Genomic DNA, 23,424 nt, shown 5'->3' with positions numbered 1-23,424 from the left:
GTAAAAAAAAAGTAATTACGATATTGTCACTGCTGTAGAGTTCCCTTGTATTTTCTACACATTTAGAAATAAAAGGCTTGAGTATGTTGGTTATCAGTACTCCCTCCACACCTCTATATCCCAATCCACCAATACTGTGACCAAAATTGTTATGGAAACCATTCTGTTGGGATGACATTCTCTCTGTTGATGAGGACTTGAAAAAGCCTGAAAAGGAACAGTAGAAATATGACAAATTCTATTTTTAGAAGGTTGTAATTCTTCTGGTTGTTAAAAAATTCAAAATTCTCAAAAACAATCAATTTGAAAATGCAAGTTAGACACAGAAGGCAAAATATTTTGATCAAATATGTAAGCAGTTACAACAACTGAAAAGTATGTGGACATATTTTGAATTCTTATAAAATGGGTTGGAGCTCATAATTAGGATCAATACAATGTCTTATAGTTTCTTACATCTATGGCATTTGGTCTTTGGTGGATCTCACTGGTAATCATATCACATCTTCTTATTTTAATATAAGATAAGAAAACATGTATGTCATCAAGGCTACAGAAAATAAAAATGTATTTCCCTGCTTGATTTTTTATTGTCACTGAACCAATTGAGACTATTGTTGTACTAAAATAAGATGTAACGAAAAAAGTTGTAATAAATGTAATTACAAAAATACTAAAAATCCTTATCATAGGTAAATAACATTCATTTGTATGTCCTGATGTCTGTTTTCACTAAACAAGAACATAATTTTGTTAAAGGCCACCTTTGAGGGCAGGATTTTTTCACTCTGTGGAAAATCTATTAGGGGCCTTAGGTTGTTGTCTCTTTATCAAATTCCCCATTTCCATTCAATTTTATTGTTAGATTGGCTTTAAATGAGCTGAGCTTTTAGATGAGGCCACCTTACATACCTTGTCCTGGTGTTTGACTAGCTTGACGTATAGTCGTAGGATCGATACAGAATCCTAAGAAAGAATGAAGAAAATCTATTGTTTCTTGAACTGGCATTTTCTTAACTGTATCTCTTAAATAGCTTCTGAACAATCCTGAATTAATTCGCTGCAGGCGCTGTAGACAGTTATGACCTTTGGCCCTCAAATGGTCACCATAGCTACCATGTAGTCCATCACCACATCCATTGGGACATCCAAGAGATTTGAAAATACTAAATAAAAAGAAAATACAATGAATAAATGTTGTTTACATGTGAGGTCTTCAATTTCTAAAAATACATAAAAGTAAATGTTACTATAATCCATTAATCTAAAACTACAAATCATGTCATATCATTAATTGCTACTGGTCTAAAGTGGTAATTGTTCTATAATTACTCTTTTCTTAAAGTTACATGCATAAATATTTAGCCAAAGGTATTATAATCTTGCCAAAATTCAAATTGAAAGCATTTCTCACATTCTACAAATGTTCTAAATCAACCTAGTCCATCTTTGTTGTATTTGTTAATCATTTGTTTGTTTTTTTGTGTGACTGTTAGTTCTTTTGAATTATTAATTGTAAATTTGTAACTATTTAGCCAGTATATACAATGGTAAATATACATGTAGGGTTTAAATTTTTTTGTATTAGACCAAATCTTCCTTAAATTCAGATTTTGCTGTCCAAAACCTACCTAATCAAACTATCCATAGCTAAACCATGAGCTGTAACTTTTCCCATTGCCAGATCACATTTTGAGGGAGTCTTTTTTTCCTCCGTAGGATCAGAAGGATTTGTCTCCCCTGGTTTAGACCGAATGTCACTTTTTCTCTCTATAATATCTAAATCCAGCAGACAATTTATAATATTCAGTAATACTTCAGCAACACGCTGGCTTCTTTGATTGGTTGAAATAAAATGTACAGCACGTAAAACAATCTTGTAATTCAATTGTCCGTTATCTTGTATGTAATAAACTGACCCCGATACTTCACCCACATCTTCTTCAATTTGATAACTTATATCTGAATCAGTCATGCTTCGTGGTATTTTATCTGATGGCTTTAGTAATTTACTGCTGTCATTCTGTTCATCTTCCATACTCTTTTCTAACATAGCCAACATTTTTTCTTTGTGTTTAGGGGTATGTTCTGTCACCATTATTATTGGATTTTTATTTTCCTTTGCTGTGAATGTGTCTCCTTGATGGGAGGAGATAGATGATTCATTACTACTCTCAGCAGATTCCTGGTCAGACATGTCATGAGGAGCATGAGGAGGGGGGTTTTTATTTTCTGCCAGTTTTATTTTAACACTATGAGACGTACCCTGACTTGCAGACAGAAAACCAGGGTTGATCTTATAGCTTTGGTTTTTTGAACTGCTTCCTTCATTGTCTGCAGCAGACCCTGAACTAGAGGAGGAATCTGTGACACTAGGAACTTCTTTTTCTGGTGAAGGGTTTCTTGAGTCTATATACTTTTCATATTTCAATTTTAACTCATCTACACGAGTTTTCTTTAACGGAGGTTGTTTTCTATCATCTATTAGGTTTCCATCATTGATAATTGATTCACTTGGGATAGTCTGAAGAGTTTTGGCAGCAGCTTGTTTAGCTTTATCAAGCAGATGTTTTTCTCTCCTGTGTTTCTTTAACTCTAGAAACTTTTGAAATGTTGGAGTGATTGTACTATTTCTCTGTAGAATTTGGATATCAGGTATTGGTAAGGAGTAACTTCTTTCCCTCTCAGAAAGGTCAAGTCTTGTATTTTCATCACATACTTCTAACATTCTCTGTTGAATATAACGTAATGCCCAATAAATTCCCTCCTCGGACCAATGAAGGCAAAACAGACATCTTAATACAGCCACATCAAAATAACTTGCACTAAGGATGTCAGACATCCCTGGTGCCTTTGTTCCACTCATCACAGCACTGATCAGTCTATTTTTATTGAATTCTCGATCAATAGAATCTTTCTTCTGAAAAGGTGGCATTTTGAAATCTGATGAAATACTATAAACACTATTCTTTTTCCCACATTGACATGTCTTTCCGGCAGAATTCCCACTGGGAACAACCGTGTTACAAAATTCACAAATGACCTCCATGTTGGCAGACTGTGAATCTGTCATTGACCAATGACATATGTCACTCATGGTAACCAATGGAGCATCACCAGGTGACTGATCATTACAACTGGTCCGTCTGCTTACAGGGTCACCAAAGGGAAAGGCCAAATTATCTCGAGATGAACCTTTCCCAATGTAAATATTAGCAGCATTTGTATTAAGTTTAAACATGTTTCTCTGTGCTTTCAGAATGTTACGTTGGGGTTTAACTGGAGCAGCAAAGCAAGTGATATCTGGTTGTCGATAGTCCCACAATGGCTGCCAAAGCTGAAGCCCATTTTCTAACTTCAATGTTTGAAAATCTGATATTTCCAACAGGTGAATAAGTGGAGCAAACAGATAAATAAACAGCTGTATTGTGGTAAGTGTGTGCATCTGTACTGAACTTTCAACTCTGGATGGGTCAGATTCTAGGTCTTCACATTCTGAGGCAGCATCCAGTATTATCCAATGAAGGATGTACAATAACTTGGACTCACTAGGACCCAGTCTTCTTTCTGTTAATTATAGAATCATTTATTGAATTTGACTATTATATGATAATTGTTTTAGTTACAATATTTTAATCATTTTGAAAAGTAACATATAAGCACACAAAGTAAATGTACTTTAATTTTACTTTTGCAATTAATACATGTATACATACCATTGTACAATGTTGTATCAATTTTCTTTATCATGTACAAAATTAATATGTTATATTTGTTTTAATTTAAAATGCAGTACAACTGTCAATATTACATCTTTGTGCTGTGAATCTAGTATAAATTAGACAGTTTGAAAAAAAAAACACAACTTTATGTCATCTCAAAATTACCAAAATTGTTTGCAGTGGTGGGAGGACAATTCCTCTTACAGAAAAAAACTACATAGTACAGGAACTTCATTGCACATCCATTGACAGGAATCAATCTGGAGCATTAGTAGACTATACATATACAGTATAACGAAACACACTAGACTGTGGACATAAAAACAATTTTATAACAATCAATGTGTATTTTTATATACTGTGAAGGTTGCAATGAACTAAATGTGTTATTATTATTATTTTTCGAAATTGCTTTCCAAATCCAAAACATTTGTTGGTGGAATAACCATTCACACTGTTTACTGTGGATTAATTAATTTTCATGGGTACCAATTTTAGTGATTTGAGTAAAACTTGCATATTTGTGGATATTTCCTTTCATGGTTTTGGCAAAGTCAGAAAATTAGCAATTGGTTGATTATATAAATTCATGGTTCCACTGTACCCACATTATCCACGAAAATTGGTATCCAACGAAAATTAATGAATCCACAGTATACATGGTATATAGAAATGTGTGATTAATAAGAACAAATATGTAAACTAACCTGTTTGGTTTTGTTTGCAAGCAGCCAAGAGTGAAGAGCATGCATGCATGACATGTGGAAATGCTGCTTGTATAACCTTCCATCTAGATACACTCTGAATAGCCTCACAAAGACTGGGGGAGGCTCCATGAAGGATATTCTGCACAACAACACGTTCCAGTGACTGAAAAATAAATGGAACTTTTTTACATTTTCCCTATGAATATTCACTACCATGTCAAGCATGTGGGGCTATTTTCATATAAACTATTTAAAGCTTGAATGAATTATTCATGACTTTCAAGTATTTTTTCATGGAATTACCTTTTGTGTATATGTGTATTGTATCTAATTCTTTTTCCATATATATATTTATGTATATATATTCCTGAATCCAATGTTGTTATGATTGCCAATCAATTTTATAACAAATTGTCTTCTCTTTTATTGACATGATTGATATCAAAATTAAATTTGATTATTTACCAATTATCAAATTTTTTCCAGTATCACCTCCAGTCTGTTGACATTATAATGCTTTGTTGACTGTTATATATTAACAGTCAATTTAAAGTCAAATACCACAAGGATCTTAGATTGCACTCTAGACTTTGGAATTAATCAAATGTGCATTCAAACCTTGGTGAGTTTAATTTTTCATTAATTGCTTCAATTTTACTATCTCATAGCATATCCATCTATAAATACATGCAAATCCTTATTTTATGATCTGTAGACCAAATATATATTACAGTTTATACAATCTAGTGTAAAAATGTATGCTGCTTTTTCAACAAATCTGCCATGGTAACAAATTGTGAACATGTAACTTACTTGATGTAAGACTTACTATGATGGCTTATTTTTCAATAACTAATTATGGCAGATTTTACAATAAGAAGGAATTATTGTTTTTTTGTATCCATCAAAAAAGCAATTGCTGAAACTGTGAAACAGACTGTGTAATGGAGTAATGAATTATGTTATTGAATAAAATGTGTCTTTCTGAGTAAATAAAAATAAAAATTACTCTGTGTTTGTGTTTTTTGTTAGAATTAGAGGGTTTTCAATTTCAAAATATTGGACATGGAATAGACATCATGACCTACTTTACTGACATCCAGCTTATTTGGAGTGGAATTTTGAAGTATTATTTATAAGTTGAGCCTAATAACATGGACTTATATTTTAATAAAAAGTCTTCTTTTGTGTTTTAATCATAACTTTAAGGCAGATTTTTATTGGTAAAGGCTAAAAAAGGTAATTTAATAATATTGTTGCTAACGTCACGTCTTTTCCGTCCATTGTGGTATGTCACGATCGCAATTTTCTTTTTGGTTCTCAGACAGGCCATTGTAGTTATTTTTATCCCGGGTTTTATAAATAATTGAAAATAGCAATCATATTAAATTTGGATGACGTAAGGGGGTCAAAGGACTTGAGGAATCAATATCATTGGCTGTTTTATTTTTTGCGAACGTTACTACTTGAGGTTTCCGTCCAAATCAGTGTCACGTGAGCAACATATATTTAGATCTGTAACTCTCCTGTATAGGAGTTACGATATCGCCCTTTGCAGAAATAGATTCGGAGTCAGTTTCTTCACATGATGGGGTAGCAAAGAAGGTTAGTTGTATGTAATATCGTTACAAGAGGACCTTAAATGTATTCCGTCCATCAAAAAGACGTTCGCAACAAAACGTAATGTCATGATAGTAGATGTTGCTAATGTTACTATTACGAATTGGTTTCTTGTGTATTCATTTGATATAAAGTACACCTGCAAATGACATTCTGTATATTTAGAAATTCTAAACCAGACTGTACAATTTTATTACTCCAGGCATATATAAAACATCACTGTGTGCATACATTTGAACTTTTAAAGATGTTGTTGCTCATGTGACATGTCCAAATGTCGCTAACGTTACTCATTTTTGTCTCCGTCACGTTAGCAACATGAAAGTAGGAGACAGAACACAATACTGTAAAATCTGCCTTATGTTTATTTTCTTTTAATCATTTTTTCCTGTTTCTTTCTTATTATAAGCTACATGTAGCACAGTAAAGCAAACCCCCTTTTGTATACACAAAAAAATGATACTAAATGTGCTACTATTCAGTACTGTATTAATTTTTTTTTAGACATCACAACTTTCTAATGGCTATATCCACTACAAACTGGGCCTTTTATATCTCCATATGTGTTGGCTTTGCCCATTGTTGAAGACCTAATGGTGACCTACAGTTGCTAATTTCTGTGTCAATTGGTCTCTTGCGGAAAGTTGTCTCATTTGCAATCATACCAAATCTTTTTTTTCATAAAGACCACGAAGACTACTAAAATGTTCACATAATTATTTAAATGTACATGTATCATGTATATGATATATTTTCCTGCAAAAAGTATGTAATTGAACTTACAACTACAGCTGCTTCACATAATTTTCCTCTCTTTGGTCTTATAAATGGACTGCAAAAGAAAATTTATGTTCATTCAAATTAATCAAGTTAATATAATAGGGTACAGTGCTGTCAACAAGTCAACAATTATACAATCTAAAATCTTAAAATCAAACTGGATCTTCATTTAGTCATAGTTATTTAAACATTTAAAAAAAAAATTGTCAAATGTTTTCAAGTCATTGCATGGACAGTGCTATAAGTATCACTTCACACTACTGAAAGGTCTATAACTCATGATCACATGACTCAATATCCATGAAAGCTAAAATAAATAAGTTTCTAGTAACTACATTGTAACCCTATGTATATATGATGGCATTGGAGATAAATGCCATATGAGCGTGTTATCATATTCTGGACAAACTGAGCCAGTATGTTTCTTTTAGAACTACATGTAAGTAAGGATATAAATGCGTTGATTTCTCGTTAAATTTAATTTACTGTCATCATGATTAATACAATACATATACACTGTAGTGTAAAACACATATGACATGATCCACAAGTCATGTCTGAATTATTAAATCATGTAGACCAAAAGCTAACAACATGATTTAGGCCTTACATGTTGTTAGTGTAGCGATAAGGGAACATAAAAGGGTCCAGTTAAACAGTGAAAGGGCCTATTGGCAATAAAATATATATTATGAATTTGTTTATAGGTAGAACTGAGCATACATTTTGTACATGTACCTATGTGTAGCCAAATTTGTCTTTGTAGGCTACCCGTACCCCTATCATGTTTAATAATTTCATGTCATTGGATCAGGAATCAATTTTTTGTGAAATGAACCCGTAAATTATCGCAATTAGTGAAAACAATTGACATGATTGATAACTCAAAGAGATTTTATGGTTTGAAATGTCAAAATTTCGAGTTTGAACAAAAATTTCAATGCCATTTTGATTTTATTTTTAATTCATCCCTTTCCCTTAATACACCTTATCGCTATTTAATCCATTCCAGGAAAAACACTCATTTATACAACTTCCTGTTTGGGTCACCGGCCAAAAAATGGAGGTCATCAGTAGTGAGCCGAGGGAGAAAAAATTTTAGAAAGTGATCATCGAGAAACTTTGATATAGTATGATCCACTTTTTTCGAAATTAAAATTGAAGTAAAAAACTATTTTGTTTGAAGTACTTATGGTAGTTTAAACAGGTCTCATTAAAAAGTATCATGCATGGTGAATTGTTTAAACAGGGTCCCAGATAGCTTCAACTGGATGAAAAAGTTGTGTAATTTTAGAACTTATCTGGAATGGAATAAATAGCGATTAGATGTATCCAATTAAAAAGGCAGTTACTAACAAGTGAGAAAAACAATACCAAATTTATTAAGACAGTTAAAGTTCACCACTTAATAAAGATCCGGAAATAATCTTTCATGTTACATTCCCGATCATTATGACAGTTTATTATAAAATCGGTTTCCAGTAGTCGTGTAGCCTAAGATTAAGGCCTGCAAAATTAATGGATAATGGAAACAAGATTTGAATTTTAAGTGTTTATGATATTAAATAGTCCAAATAATTATGACGTCTTGAAAGGCTATTATATTTTTTTTCTTTGGCGCCTTGCTTCGACGTAGCCTTTCAAGACGTCATAATTATTTGGACTAGATAGTAGATATTAAACTGAACTTTTATGTGTTGTCAAATAGATAATTAGTCTAAGTAGTCAAATGAATACAATTTTGAACTCTTTGTTGTGTTTATATCTTTTTTAGTGCAAACTTTCAATAATGCAAGAATATGTGGATTAACATGATTAATGAAATTAACATTTAATACGCCCACCTTGTTTGACGCCAGAAAAAAGCCTGGATAGGCAATGGAATCGATTGATCATCATCTCCAGACAGATTTTTACGCTTAGGCATTTTATAATTGCTTCTTCATTAAATATTTACACCCTTCCATCTTTAATTTTCTCTTTCGCATCAAAAATGGCGTATTACTGGAACTCTCTTATCTGTTTATTGATCTGAATCGGCTGCGAGGTATATAATATACAAGGTTATAGATATTGTAACCCGGACTATAACCTTGTATTTGTGCGCATGCGCGACCGGTACTGGGCGGATCCGGTAATTTCTACTTTCACTTTTTGAAAAAAATCTCCTATGTGGAGATAGATTTGTACGCTTTTATTTACATTTATCTGCGAAAGAAAATACACGTCGTGCTCAGTTGTTGAAGTGGCTTTCTTCCCAGTACTTCAGAGCACACATAACGTCTAAAACGTAAAAAAAAACATGTGAAAGGTTTGCAAAATAATGCATTGTAGCAATGAAAACATACATGATCAACTTTAAATGCAAAATAACATTTAAAACTAGGAAAGGAGGCTAACCCCCCCCCCCCCCCCCCTTCTTTTCCTTTTCCAACTAAAAAATGTGATTTGGTTCAAAAGAGTCCAACAATAAATTCTTTTTATGTGTATTTATCATGTCAGTGTGCATAGGAGGTGACCAAATGATTTCTTGCGGCGTCAAGAAAGTCTTAAAAATATTGTTATGGATCGTGCATGTATGAGGGGGGATAGGGCCTTTATCAGGACTCCAGGATCTGGTGTTTTTAGGCTCAGGGTTTCGGGATCTATTAAGAGATACAGGAATTCTTTTTTTGAATTACTAGTACTGGATGTCAGAATTTAAATTTATTTAAATTCGGGATTTCTTGTTGAAGGGATCAGGACCCCTCCTACCCCTGGTCATGTATGAGGGTGATACTTATAATCCCTGGGAAATCGGGAAATCACAAATAACCGTTAGAAAAAATTGGCAAATGACGTTTATAACAGTAATTTTTGGTGCATGACTATAAAAAAGTACACATTCCTTTAGGTGATATCAAAATCAATTAATTTTGACACTGTCTAGAGTGGATAAATATCGTATTGCAAAAGATTATGTGGTGAAATCTGTTTCTCTGTCTTCATGTCGTCACAATGGGAATTTCAGATAATAGCCTGAAAATTTGACGTCATAATCAAATATTGACCAATGAACAACTAAGATCAAACTAACCACACCTAGATTAAATGAAAATAATCATCAGGTCGGGAATGCCATAAAACGAGTTAAAAAAATCTTCATAGTAAAAAAAATATTTATTTTTTATCACCAATGTAAACATATATCACCATTGTATATATATATCACCATTACAAACATCTATCACCAGTGTATATATCTATCATCCTACTGTTTTTATATATATCACCAATATAAATATCTATCACCTCACTTTATTTATCACTACACTATATATTACCAATATATTAAAATCTCGAAACTGAATATATCTAACATCACTCTGTATATTTATCAACACTAAAAATCTATCAACACACTGTATAATAATCACCATTCTGTATCAATCACCACTTTGTACAACACTGTATATCTCTATCACCATGCTATATATTTATCACCATTCTGTATTAATCACCACTTTTTACAACACTGTATATATCTATCACCATGCTATATATTTATCACCACTCTATAAATCTATCAACATATGTTTATATTTAAAACCGCTGTATATATTTATCACCATTCTGTATTTATCACCACTCTGTAAAAGGCTGTATATATATTCTGTCACCATACTTTATATATCTGTCACCAGACTTAGTATTTCTGTCAATACACTTAACATATCCATCACCACACTTTATATATCAATCACTTGGCTGTATATATCTATCACCTGATCTATTTATATATCAATCACCTCACTATATATATCTGCCACCATACTTTATATATATGTCACCACACTTAATATATATGTCACCTCACTATATATATCTGTCACCATACTTTATATATCTGTCACCATACTTTATATATCTGTCATTACACTTAACATATCCTTCACCACACTTTATATATCCATCACCTCACTATATATATCTATCACCTCACTTTATATATCTATCACTACTCTTTATATATCTGTCACCAGACTATATATCTATCCCCACACTTTATATATTCATCACCTCACTATATATCTGTCACCATACTTTATATATATGTCACCAGACTTTATTTATCTGTCACCATACTTTATATATCTGTCACCATACTTTATATATCTGTCATTACACTTAACATATCCATCAGCACACTTTATATATCCATCACCTCACTATATATATCTATCACCTCACTTTATATATCTATCACTTCTCTTTATATATCTGTCACCAGACTATATATCTATCCCCACACTTTATATATTCATCACCTCACTATATATCTGTCACCATACTTTATTTATCTGTCACTATACTTTATATATCTGTCACCATACTTTATATATCTGTCACAATACTTTATATATTCATTGTGTAATCATACGTTTTTTTATTGAGTTAAGTCTGCAAATTGATATTTTATCGTGTGTTTTTCTATGTTGTGATGTTATGCTATTGTTTTAGAAAAAGGGAGAAGGTTTGGATCCATTAAAACGTTTAATCCCGCTGCAAATGTTTGCACCTGTCCTAAGTCAGGAATCTGATGTACAGTAGTTGTCGTTTGTTTATGTTATATATATGTGTTTCTCTTTTCTTGTTTTGTTTATATAGATTAGACCGTTGGTTTTCCCGTTTGAATGGTTTTACACTAGTAATTTTGGGGCCCTTTATAGCTTGTTGTTCGGTGTGAGCCGAGGCTCCGTGTTGAAGGCCGTACTTTAACCTATAATGGTTTACTTTTTAAATTGTTATTTGGATGGAGAGCTGTCTCATTGGCACTCACACCACATCTTCCTATATCTATTTATATATCTGTCACCTCACTATGTATATCCTTCACCACACTTTATATATCTGTCACCTCACTATATATAACTGTCATCAAACTATATATATCTGTCACCAGACTTTATTTATCTCTCACCATACTTTATATATCTGTCAACATACTTTATATATCTGTCACCAGACTTTATTTATCTGTCACCATACTTTATATATCTGTCACCATACTTTATATATCTGTCACCATACTTTATATATCTGTCACCATACATTATATATCTGTCACCATACTTTATATATCTGTCACCACACTTTATATATCTGTCACCTCACTATATATAACTGTCACCTCACTTTATATATCTATCACTATACTTTATATATCTGTCACCAGACTTTATATATCTATCCCCACACCTTATATATTCATCACCTCACTATATATCTGTCACCATACTTTATACATCTGTCACCAGACTTTATATTTTTGTCATTATCAAACCGCAATTTTTATATGTGTGTATGTCAAACAAATTTTGTTGTATAATGGGCTTAAAACAGCACAAACAACAAACAAAAACACCAAAAAAGTGAAAAAGTATATTTAAACAAAACGCATTTAACTAACAGGTCGAACAACTGATGTTCTTTTACCCTGCTGACTGCCATTGGCGATTGTCAAATTAAATTGATCACAAGATGTAACAAAATGGATCTTAATATAAATTTAATACTAAACAGAAATTTTTTTTGTTAACTTGTGGCCAAGATGTTGTGCTACAAACATATGGTGTCAATATTTCTTTAGTACACCAGATCCGGATTTCGACAATAAATGTCTCTTCAGTGATGTTGGGGATCGAAACTGTATTTGGAAGGCCATTTCAACAGTTCCCTCATTTTTAGAAAAAATACCCTAATTTTTTTAATAACTCTTGAATTTTAAGAGTCAATATAGGATGAACGGATCATATAAACCGGAGGGAAAATATGATACATGCCCAAACAAAAAATATAAACGAGTCTAAATTGAAAGCTACCTTCAAACCTATGATTGCGTTGGATAAAAACCACAATTTTTATAGGTGTGCATGTCAAACAAATTTCGTTGTAGAAGGGTCTAAAAACAGCACAAACAACATTTTCCAAAAGACCAAAACAGTGAAAAAGTATATTTAAACAAAATGCATTTGACTAACAGGTCGAACAACTGATGTTCTTTAACCCTGCTGACTGCCATTGGCGATTGCCAAATAAAATTGATCACATGATGTAACAAAATGGATCTTAATATAAATATAATACTAAACAGAAAAAAAAATTGTTAACTTGTGGCCAAGATGTTGTGCCACATACATATGGTGTCAATATTTCCTTAGTACACCAGATCCGGTTTTCGACAATAAATGTCTCTTCAGTGATGTTATGTTTCAAAACGGTATTTGGAAGGCCATTTCAACAGTACCCTCATTTTTAGAAAAAGTACCCTCATTTTTTGATAACTCTTGAATTTTAAGAGTCAATATAGGATGAACGGATCATATAAACCAGAGGGAAAATCACTATATATATCAATCACCACACTTTATATGTCTGTCACTAGTCTTTATATATCTGTCACTACACTTTACATGTCCATCACCACACTTTATATATCGATCACCTCACTATATATATCTATCACCTCACTTTATATATCTGTCACCATACTTTATATATCTGTCACTATACTTTATATATCTGTCATAACACTTTATATATCCATCACCTCACTATATATATCTGTCACCATACTTTATATATCTGTCACCATACTTTATATATCTGTCACTATACTTTATATATCTGTCACCATACTTAACATATCTTTCACCAGACTTAATATTTCTGTCAATACAATTAACAAATCCATCACCACACTTTATATATCAATCACCTCACTATATATATCTATAACCTGATCACTTTATAAATCAATCATCTCACTATATATATCTGTCACCATACTTTATATATATGTCACCACACTTTATATATCCATCACCTCACTATATATATCTGTCACCATACTTTATATATCTGTCACTATACTTTAAAAATCTGTCATTACACTTCACATATCCATCACCACACTTTATATATCCATCACCTCACTATATATATCTATCACCTCACTTTATATATCTATCACTACTCTTTATATATCTGTCACAAGACTATAAATCTATCCCACACTTTATATATCCATCACCTCACTATATATCTGTCACCATACTTTATATATCCATCACCTCACTATATATATCTGCCACCATACTTTATATATCTGTCACCAGACTTTATATTTTTGTCAATACACTTAACATATCCATCACCACACTTTATATATCAATAACCTCACTATATATATCCATCTCCACACTTTATATGTCTGTCACCAGACTTAATATATCTGACACCACATTAAACATGTCCATCACCACACTTTATATGTCTGTCACCTGACTTAATATATCTGTCACCACACTTAACATGTCCATCATCACACTTTATATATCAATCACCTCACTATATATATCTGTCACCAGACTTTATATATCCATCAACTTACTATATATATCTGTCACCAGACTTTATATATCAATTACCTCACTATATATATCTGTCACCACACTTAACATATTCATCATCAGACTTTATATATCTGTCACCATACTTTATATATCTGTCACCACACCTTATATAACTGTCACCATACTTTTTATATCTATCACCACACCTTATATATCTGTCACCAGACTTTTTATATCTATCACCATTCTATATATATCTATCACCACACCTTATTTATCCATCACCAGACATTATATATCCATCACGTTACTATATATATATCTCTCACCTCACTTTATATATCTGTCACCATACTTTATATATCTGTCACTATACTTTAAAAATCTGTCATTACACTTCACATATCCATCACCACACTTTATATATCCATCACCTCACTATATATATATCTATCACCTCACTTTATATATCTATCACTACTCTTTATATATCTGTCACAAGACTATAAATCTATCCCACACTTTATTTATCCATCACCTCACTATATATCTGTCACCATACTTTATATATCCATCACCTCACTATATATATCTGCCACCATACTTTATATATCTGTCACCAGACTTTATATTTTTGTCAATACACTTAACATATCCATCACCACACTTTATATATCAATAACCTCACTATATATATCCATCTCCACACTTTATATGTCTGTCACCAGACTTAATATATCTGTCACCACACTTAACATGTCCATCACCACACTTTATATGTCCATCACCACACTTTATATATCAATCACCTCACTATATATATCTGTCACCAGACTTTATATATCCATCACCTTACTGTATATATCTGTCACCAGACTTTATATATCAATCACCTCACTATATATATCTGTCACCACACTTAACATATTCATCATCAGACTTTATATATCTGTCACCATACTTTATATATCTGTCACCACACCTTTTATAACTGTCACCATACTTTTTATATCTATCACCACACCTTAAATATCTGTCACCATACTTTTTATATCTATCACCATTCTATATATATCTGTCACCACACCTTATATATCCATCACCAGACATTATATATCCATCACGTTACTATATATATATCTATCACCTCACTTTATATATCTATCACTACACTTTATATATCTGTCACCAGACTTTAAATATCTATCCCTACATTTAGAATATCTGTCACCACACTTTATATATCTGTCACCACACTTTATATATCTGTGATCACACCTTATATATCTGTCACCAGACTTTATATATCTATCACCACACTTTATTTATCTGTCACTACACTTTATATATCTGTCACCACACCTTATATATCTGTCACCAGACTTTATGTATCTATCACCACACCTTATTTATCTGTCACCACACTTTATTTATCTATCAGCACACTTTTTATATCACCAAACCTTATATATATGTCACCATACTTTATATATATATGTCACCCCACTTTATATATCTGTCTCCACACTTTATATACATTTTCACCTCACTTTTTATATCTGTCACCACACATTATATATACATCACCACACCTTATACACATTACCACACCTTATATATCTATCACCTCACTTAATATATCTTTCACCTTAATTTATATATCTATTTCCTCATTTTATATATATATGACATCCCTGAAAATATTTTTTTTACCTCACTGTTGATAATTTTTCACCATATTTTATATATGTATCCCCTCCACATATGTATCTTTTAACTAAATACACTGCTTAAATCAATCAATCACAACACCATTGATATATATATGTCACCACACAGTATGTATATATATATATATATCATCCTTTGGTTTATATATCATCACACTGTAATATGTCTTTATACTATTCAGTGGATCCTTTACCTCACTGTATATACACATAACCCCAGTCCACACTTATCACCTATCTATATCTATATATCACCATCATATCATATTTATAGTAACACAATGATTATATCTATCATCATTCTTTATCTTTTTTTCACAAGACTGTATACTATAACTTGTTGTATCTCCTATAAGTCAGAGAAATGTACTGGTCATTGTATAATTTACAGTGGAAGGAGATATGCAGATATGCAATGTCCACTGAGATATGTTTGTATAAGCTTGCATACTTATCATGTAGCAATTATCAAATTGATTATTTATATTTGTGTTCTTCTTACAGAAATACCAAACAACATTTTGCAGGGATTTAGAGGTCATTAGTGAAAAAGGAAGAAAGGAAATGGGTACATCTAATTTTAAATGAAATAACAAGAATAGTTGAATAATTAACAACCAAGCAGCACTCAGCAATAGTGATGGTAAAGTATTTTTATAAAATTATACTCAAAAAAAGATATATACAGTGTGGTGGTTTATATATTCCTCCATTGCTACAGTCGCTGCATTCATCACCACACTCTCCATATATATCCCAACAGTCTCAATAGGTACCCCAATACTATGACCATCTATCACTACAGTCTCAATATCTACCCCCATACTATGATTATCTATCACTACAGTCTCAATAGCTATACCCATACTATGATTATCTATCACTACAGTCTCAATAGCTATCCCCATACTATGATTATCTATCACTACACTCTCCATTCAGATGCCAACAGTCATTATGTATATATCATAATAGTCTCTATGTATATATCAGGATAATACAAAAGCTTCCCCTTTACTTTATTTATCAATCACCTCACTTTATATATCAATCACCACACTCTCTATGTATATCCCCATACTCTCTATATCTACCCCAAAAGTCTCTCAGTATATCTCCACATAATAAACACCTTAGATTACCTTACATTATTTATCAATCACCTCACTTTATGTATCAATCACCACATTCTATATATATATCCCCAACTCTCTATATCTGCCTCAAAAGTCTCTCTGTATATATTTCCACACAATAAACAACTATCACCTTACTTTATTTATCAATCACCTCACTTTATGTATCAATCACCATACTCTATATATATATCCCCAACTCTCTTTATCTGCCTCAAAAGTCTCTCTGTATATATCTCCACACAATAAACAACTATCACCTTACTTTATTTTTCAATCACCTCACTTTATATATCAATCACCACACACTCTCTATATATATTCCCATACTTTCCATATCTATCCCCACAGTTTCTATGTTTATGACCACATTATAAACACCTATCACCTTACTTTATTTATCTATCACATCACTACATATATCAATCACCACATACTCTCTATATATATCTCCATTTTCTCTATATTTACCCAAAATTCTCTATGTATATCTCCACACAATATACCATATCACCTTACTGGAAATACCAATAACCTCACTTTGTAAATCAATTGCTCATTTCATATGTATCACCTCACTCAGAATATCTATCAGTTCACTGTTAATATTTTCACCTCAATTTATACATTATGTCTTTCACACCACTGGGTATATCTCTCAAATGCCTATTTATTCCAACTTGAAAATGGATATGAGTACGATAATAATCCATGTTTCTGTACAGAAATCTGTTTATGTTAATTTAGATTTTAAACTTAAAATGACTCAATGTGACACCTATCATTGTTATTATTTTTTTTCTTCAGAAAAGTGAAAAAAGATTTTTGATAGATAGAAAATAGGAGAAAAGGAAAAGGTAATCTTCATTGAAATTTAAAGTATTATACATATGTATGTTAAGAGTTAATTAGCAAAGTATTATACATATGTATGTAAAGAGTTAGGTAGCAAAGTATTATACATATGTATGTAAAGAGTTAATAAGCAATTAAACAATCCTGGTTGAAATGAAATATTTTAAAAGAAATGTTTTTTAAAGTATAACCGCTCCAACATGGCATGCAATATTTTATGTAAATATCATGTCAGGTATCTTTTCAATAAAAGTAGCAAATATGATATACTAACTGTGGGTCAATGATTGTGACATTCAAAATGTGTAAACCTTATAAATATATTGTTTCAGTGTTATTGCACTTGTAGCATTGTCTACAGTATACATCTGCTGGCACACACATAATGTATATACCACCACATATTATGTATCAACTGCCACACATTACATAATTATGACCACATATAATATATCTACCGCCACACATAATCAATCAACACACTGTGTACATCTATCACCACATTATGTTTGTCTATCACCACACTATTGTTTATCACCACACTATTGTCTATCACCACACTATGTTTGTCTATCACCACACTATGTTTGTCTATCACCACACTATGTTTGTCTATCACCACACTGTTTGTCTATCACCACACTATCTTTGTCTATCACCACACTACGTTTGTCTATCACCACACTATGTTTGTCTCTCACCACTCTATTGTTGTCTATCACCACACATTATATTTTAATCATCACAGTTGTAAAGCAAAGAAAAGTAATTACCCAAGAAAAAAATGATTTGAACTTTTCATTTAAATGATTGGTATCACAAATGAATTTTATTTCTATAAGTTTTACATTTTGATATTGTCTTGGGATTCTGCCATTGCAAGGATAAAACACTCCTATTTGTCCTAAGATGGAAAACAAATAACAACTTTTTAGGGCTTTTAAATTTTGTATTGTTTTGAATAATTATTTATCCAACTGAACCATATTGTTATGTTTTAGGTTAAACAAGATTTAGTGCCTGCCACACAATTAAGAAAGAATTAGAGGCAAGAATGTTTACAGAACAGAGGAGATTATTTGTACTGCACTTAGATTTGTGTTATATTCAATTAGTATTAAAGAGTTATGTACAAAAAATCCTGTTATATTATGTTCTTTTAAAAATACTTTATGTCAATTCTCCTTCTCATGCTTGGGGTTCTTTGGTAACATGGGATACTCTTAGTAAAGTGACAAATGCATATCTTTTTTAACCTTTTTCTAACATGTGTATCTGTAACAACTAGTAAATTCAGAAGCAGTTTTAATATACCTTTATACTTGATAACCCTTAAACGTAATGTAGCTCCTAGGAAAGTTAGTGTTTAGTATTCCTTTTATAGGGGAGTCATATTCAGTGCCAAACAATTATTATTGAAGGAGCTATTCCCCTTGGAAATATAAATTATAGGAAAAATTGCATGGAAAGCCTTTTCAAATCTACATCTTTCATAGGATTGCTACGAAATTTATATTGAAGGTTTATCTTAGCAAGTATTAGGGTTAGATTGAAATTCATTTCAAATCCACTATTTCACCATGAGTAATGTCCCTTGGAAATAAAATTTTTATAGGAAATTGCCTTATACATGTTTTATATCAAATGCACTTTTGGCAATTACAGAATGATTATACATCAGACTAAACTGGATTGATTTTAACCTACTCACTTTCTGTATGTGTTGTCTACACTAATGACATGGTTGGTTTTCTCCTTTTGAACTACATTATACAATATGGTATGTGTTTTGCCATTGTTGAAAGTCTCCATTGGTTAGTTATCTTCTTGATAATCATACCACATTTCAAGTTTTTAAGTCCTAAGCATGTGTGAAACAATGTTTAATTGAAAGATTACTTCAAGATTTTCTTCATGTATTAGAATAACACATGATATGGGTATTCTTCCATGACACAAAAAAAGAACATGCAGAGCAAAAAGAATATGCTTGATTTGTATGAAGTAAAATAAAAAATTACAGAGCTCCTAGGAAAAGCAGAAATGGAACGTCCCTGATCAAAGGCAAAATCAAAAGCTCAAACACATCAAACATAATGCATAGGAGGTGAAATAAATAAATACTGAACTCCGAAGAAAATTCAAAAAGGAAAGCAATCAAATGGCAAAATCAAATGATGAAATACATCAAATGAATAAACAACAACGGTTATATTCCTGATGTCGTACCTGCATTCTCAAATGCAGAAAATGGTGGATTTAACCTGGTTTTATAGCGCTGCATGTATTCTTAAGTATTGTCTAATTGTTAGGTACGTGAATGTATTGTCTTTGGTTCTTTAAAGTTATCTGAATGTAAATAGTCTGTGGTTTTTAAAACAGTCTTTGTATTTCTGTGGTTGTAAGATACATCTAGTCTTTTTATTGTCTGTGAATCCCATATACAGTCTGTATATGTTTTGTTTATGGTTATGAGATATAGGCAGTTGGTATTGTTCCGAATTCTAGGAACCAGTTTGTATCAGCCGTGGTTCTCAGTATTTTTTTGTATATTTGTATGTACTGAAACCATTGAAGAATTTACACAGTTAATTAGTTAAAACTTGTTTGTTACTCAAAAGACGTTATTTCATGATTTGGGTAATACTTGGAAATTTATTATAAGGTGAAATATCTAATCCAGAAAGACATTAGTCGAAAGAGTTGATCTCTTCATACTAGCATTGAGAAAATCAAGTCTTAATTATTCAAAGCAAAAAAATCATAAAGGTACCGGTAGATATTTTTAACTTGTTTGTAGTTAATGGAATCTACACGGTCTTTGCTGTCTTTTGATAATACACGTTTGTTCATAACACATGTGCACGAACAAATCTAAGGGTAATTTGGAAAAAAATACAAAAAACTACAGTCATGCGTTTTTAACTTTATTTGCCGAACATTGATATACAGTTTTCATGAAGAAAATGTCTTGATAATACACTTTTGTTCACAACACACGAACAAATCTATGGACACTGGCGAAAAATACGAAAAACTACAGTCATGCATTTTAACTTATTTGCCGAACATTAATATACAGTTTTATGGAGAAAATATAAAGCTAAGATGATTTCGTCATAGTTCTTTACACGTATATATGCCGTATTCATCATTTTCCTGACCGAAGAGGACATGCTATTATTAGTTGCTGATAATAAATGGCTATTTATAAAAAAAAAAACTTCTACCATTTGATTGAAAAAGTAGTATAGCGATTCAAAAAGTCACAACTATCAATCGATTTGAAGGGAACATACAGCAGATGCAGTTATTCAAAACCTCGCAGAAGTTAAGCTTAAGAGAGGCGATCGATACCAAAGGGACTTACAAACTGAGAAGTAGAAAATAAAGGGACAACGCCAGAGATAAAAAAGAAAAAGACCAAATCACAAACACAAACAACAGTTTAAAAAAAACATAAAAAACCTAAAGACTTAGCAACACAAACCACACCAAAAATCTTCACTAAACATATCTTTCTCCGTGGGTGGTTTAGAATTATTGAAAAAGACTGATATTTGTTAATAATAGAGATGAAGATAAAAAGATAAAAAAAATATATATGTTGTGGAGTACCAACCAGAAGCCGCAAATATCTAGAGGATTTGGTTTTTAACTGAAGATAGTCATTTTATTTAAGCAAATTGTCGACTCTCTCATATACACGGATCGTTGAATGTTCAAGGCATGATTTAAGCTCAGATCTGGTTGTGATATAAAATTACTTAACAGAGGTAACTTGCTATTGAATGAAGATAATTTCACTCTTATGGAATTTAATTAAGTATTACCTCTTCCGACTACCATATTTGTTTGTTACTAAATCATTCGCTGGAACAACTTTTCCACGTTTTCTGAGTACTTGATTTTTTTTATGGTATATATATTGATTGATTCCTGTTGCATAAAATTGAGAATGGAAATGGGGAATGTGTCAAAGAGACAACAACCCGACAAAATAAAAAACAACACCAGAAGGTCACCAACAGGTCTTCAATGTAGCGAGAAATTCCAGCACCCGGAGGCGTCCTTCAGCTGGCCCCATAACAAATGTATACTAGTCCAGTGATAATGAACGCCATACTAATTTCCAAATCGTACACAAGAAACTAAAATTAAAATACTAGTAATACAAGACTAACAAAGGTCAGACGCTCCTGACTTGGGACAGGCGCAAAAATGCGGCGGGGTTAAACATGTTTGTGAGATCTCAACCCTCCCCTATATCTGTAACCAATGTAGAAAAGTAAACGCATAACAATACGCACATTAAAATTCAGTTCAAGAGAAGTCCGAGTCTGATGTCAGAAGATGTAACCAAAGAAAATAAACAAAATGACAATAATACATAAATAACCACAGACTACTAGCAGTTAACTGACATCCCAGTTCCAGACTTCGATTAAACTGACTGAATGATTATGATTTCATCATATGAACATCAGGCACAATCCTTCCCGTAAGGGGTTTAGTATCATACCATCATAACATATATGAGAAGAACATAAAAAGTAAAATCACAAAAATACTGAACTCAGAGGAAAATCAATTAGTAAAGTCCATAATCACATGGCAAAATCAAATAACAAAACGCATCAAAAACGAATGGACAAGAACTGCCATATTCCTGACTTGGTACAGGCATTTTCAATACGTGTCATGCCAACAACTGTTTTTAGAATAAATGGTCAACGCCCAGCGACGAATCTTTCACGCACATAAGTCAGTAGTAAAATTAGTTAGAAGTTGAACTTGATACGTGTACATTTGTCATGATACATGTGAATAAACTTTAAAAAATATATATGAATAAACTTTGTTATTTGTTAAAACATACAAGATACAAGATTTGAAGAAGTTTTCAATATATTTTTCTGTTTGTTTGCATTCAGTTATTCTATCAGTAATCATAGAAATGGAGGTATAGCATTAACACATTTGTTTGACTAAAAATCAATTTAGCGTCTGTCCGATGTTCAGATTTATAACATATTTTACAATGGAATGAAGAAAATATCTTAATTGCTTACAACACTCTGTTAAATGTTTCGATGAATGATGATACTTTAAAAACTATAACCTGTCGATCTTAAATGATCTTGAAGTTTGATGTGCGAACACCAGCTAACATATGATTTACACCTATAATGTTGGACTTTTTCAATACCATGGTGAAAAAGGGTTAAGTACTATATGGACAACTGATATAACTGTCGCATAATTGATTAAAAATTACTCCCCAACTTGGAACAAGTGTACCTGCTATTCCAAAAAGGAACACAGTCTGAAACGGCGTATTAAATTGAAGCAATATCGGTTATTCTGAAGACAAATCCTTTCTTGATTTAAATCAATACGACTGAGAGAACAGCCGTTCGTGTAACTGTATATTAACTACTTAAGATTTAACCTAATTTATATAATAATTGAGATATAAG

The 23,424-nt window shown here is 31.9% G+C and overlaps 1 protein-coding gene and 1 long non-coding RNA gene across 4 annotated transcripts in view; one reads left to right on the top strand and one right to left on the bottom strand.

Moving 5' to 3' along the window:
* The window catches only part of LOC134708088 (protein unc-80-like), a 66,000-nt gene extending 57,133 nt beyond the window's left edge, over positions 1-8,867 (bottom strand). For all 3 annotated transcript variants that reach the window (XM_063568386.1, XM_063568387.1, XM_063568388.1), the window contains exons 1-6: positions 8,674-8,867; positions 6,833-6,881; positions 4,430-4,592; positions 1,632-3,567; positions 913-1,166; positions 20-207 (exon numbers count right to left, since the gene is read on the bottom strand). In XM_063568386.1, coding sequence (XP_063424456.1) covers positions 20-207; positions 913-1,166; positions 1,632-3,567; positions 4,430-4,592; positions 6,833-6,881; positions 8,674-8,756 — 2,673 coding nt within the window. In that variant the 5' untranslated portion in view covers positions 8,757-8,867. The remainder of the gene's footprint in view (positions 1-19; positions 208-912; positions 1,167-1,631; positions 3,568-4,429; positions 4,593-6,832; positions 6,882-8,673) is intronic.
* A 54-nt stretch (positions 8,868-8,921) lies between these two features.
* On the top strand, positions 8,922-19,045 carry LOC134708087 (uncharacterized). Its single transcript, XR_010105803.1, has 4 exons — positions 8,922-9,140; positions 16,458-16,596; positions 17,897-17,946; positions 18,946-19,045. It is a non-coding gene; the product is annotated as an uncharacterized LOC134708087 (long non-coding RNA).
* Positions 19,046-23,424: the final 4,379 nt, after the last annotated feature.

This window comes from Mytilus trossulus, chromosome 2 (assembly GCF_036588685.1).
Source record: "Mytilus trossulus isolate FHL-02 chromosome 2, PNRI_Mtr1.1.1.hap1, whole genome shotgun sequence".
In the NCBI taxonomy this organism is placed as follows: Eukaryota; Metazoa; Mollusca; class Bivalvia; order Mytilida; family Mytilidae; genus Mytilus; species Mytilus trossulus.
The sequence above is the reverse complement of the archived record's forward strand: the minus strand, read 5'-3'. Positions and strand labels throughout refer to the sequence as shown.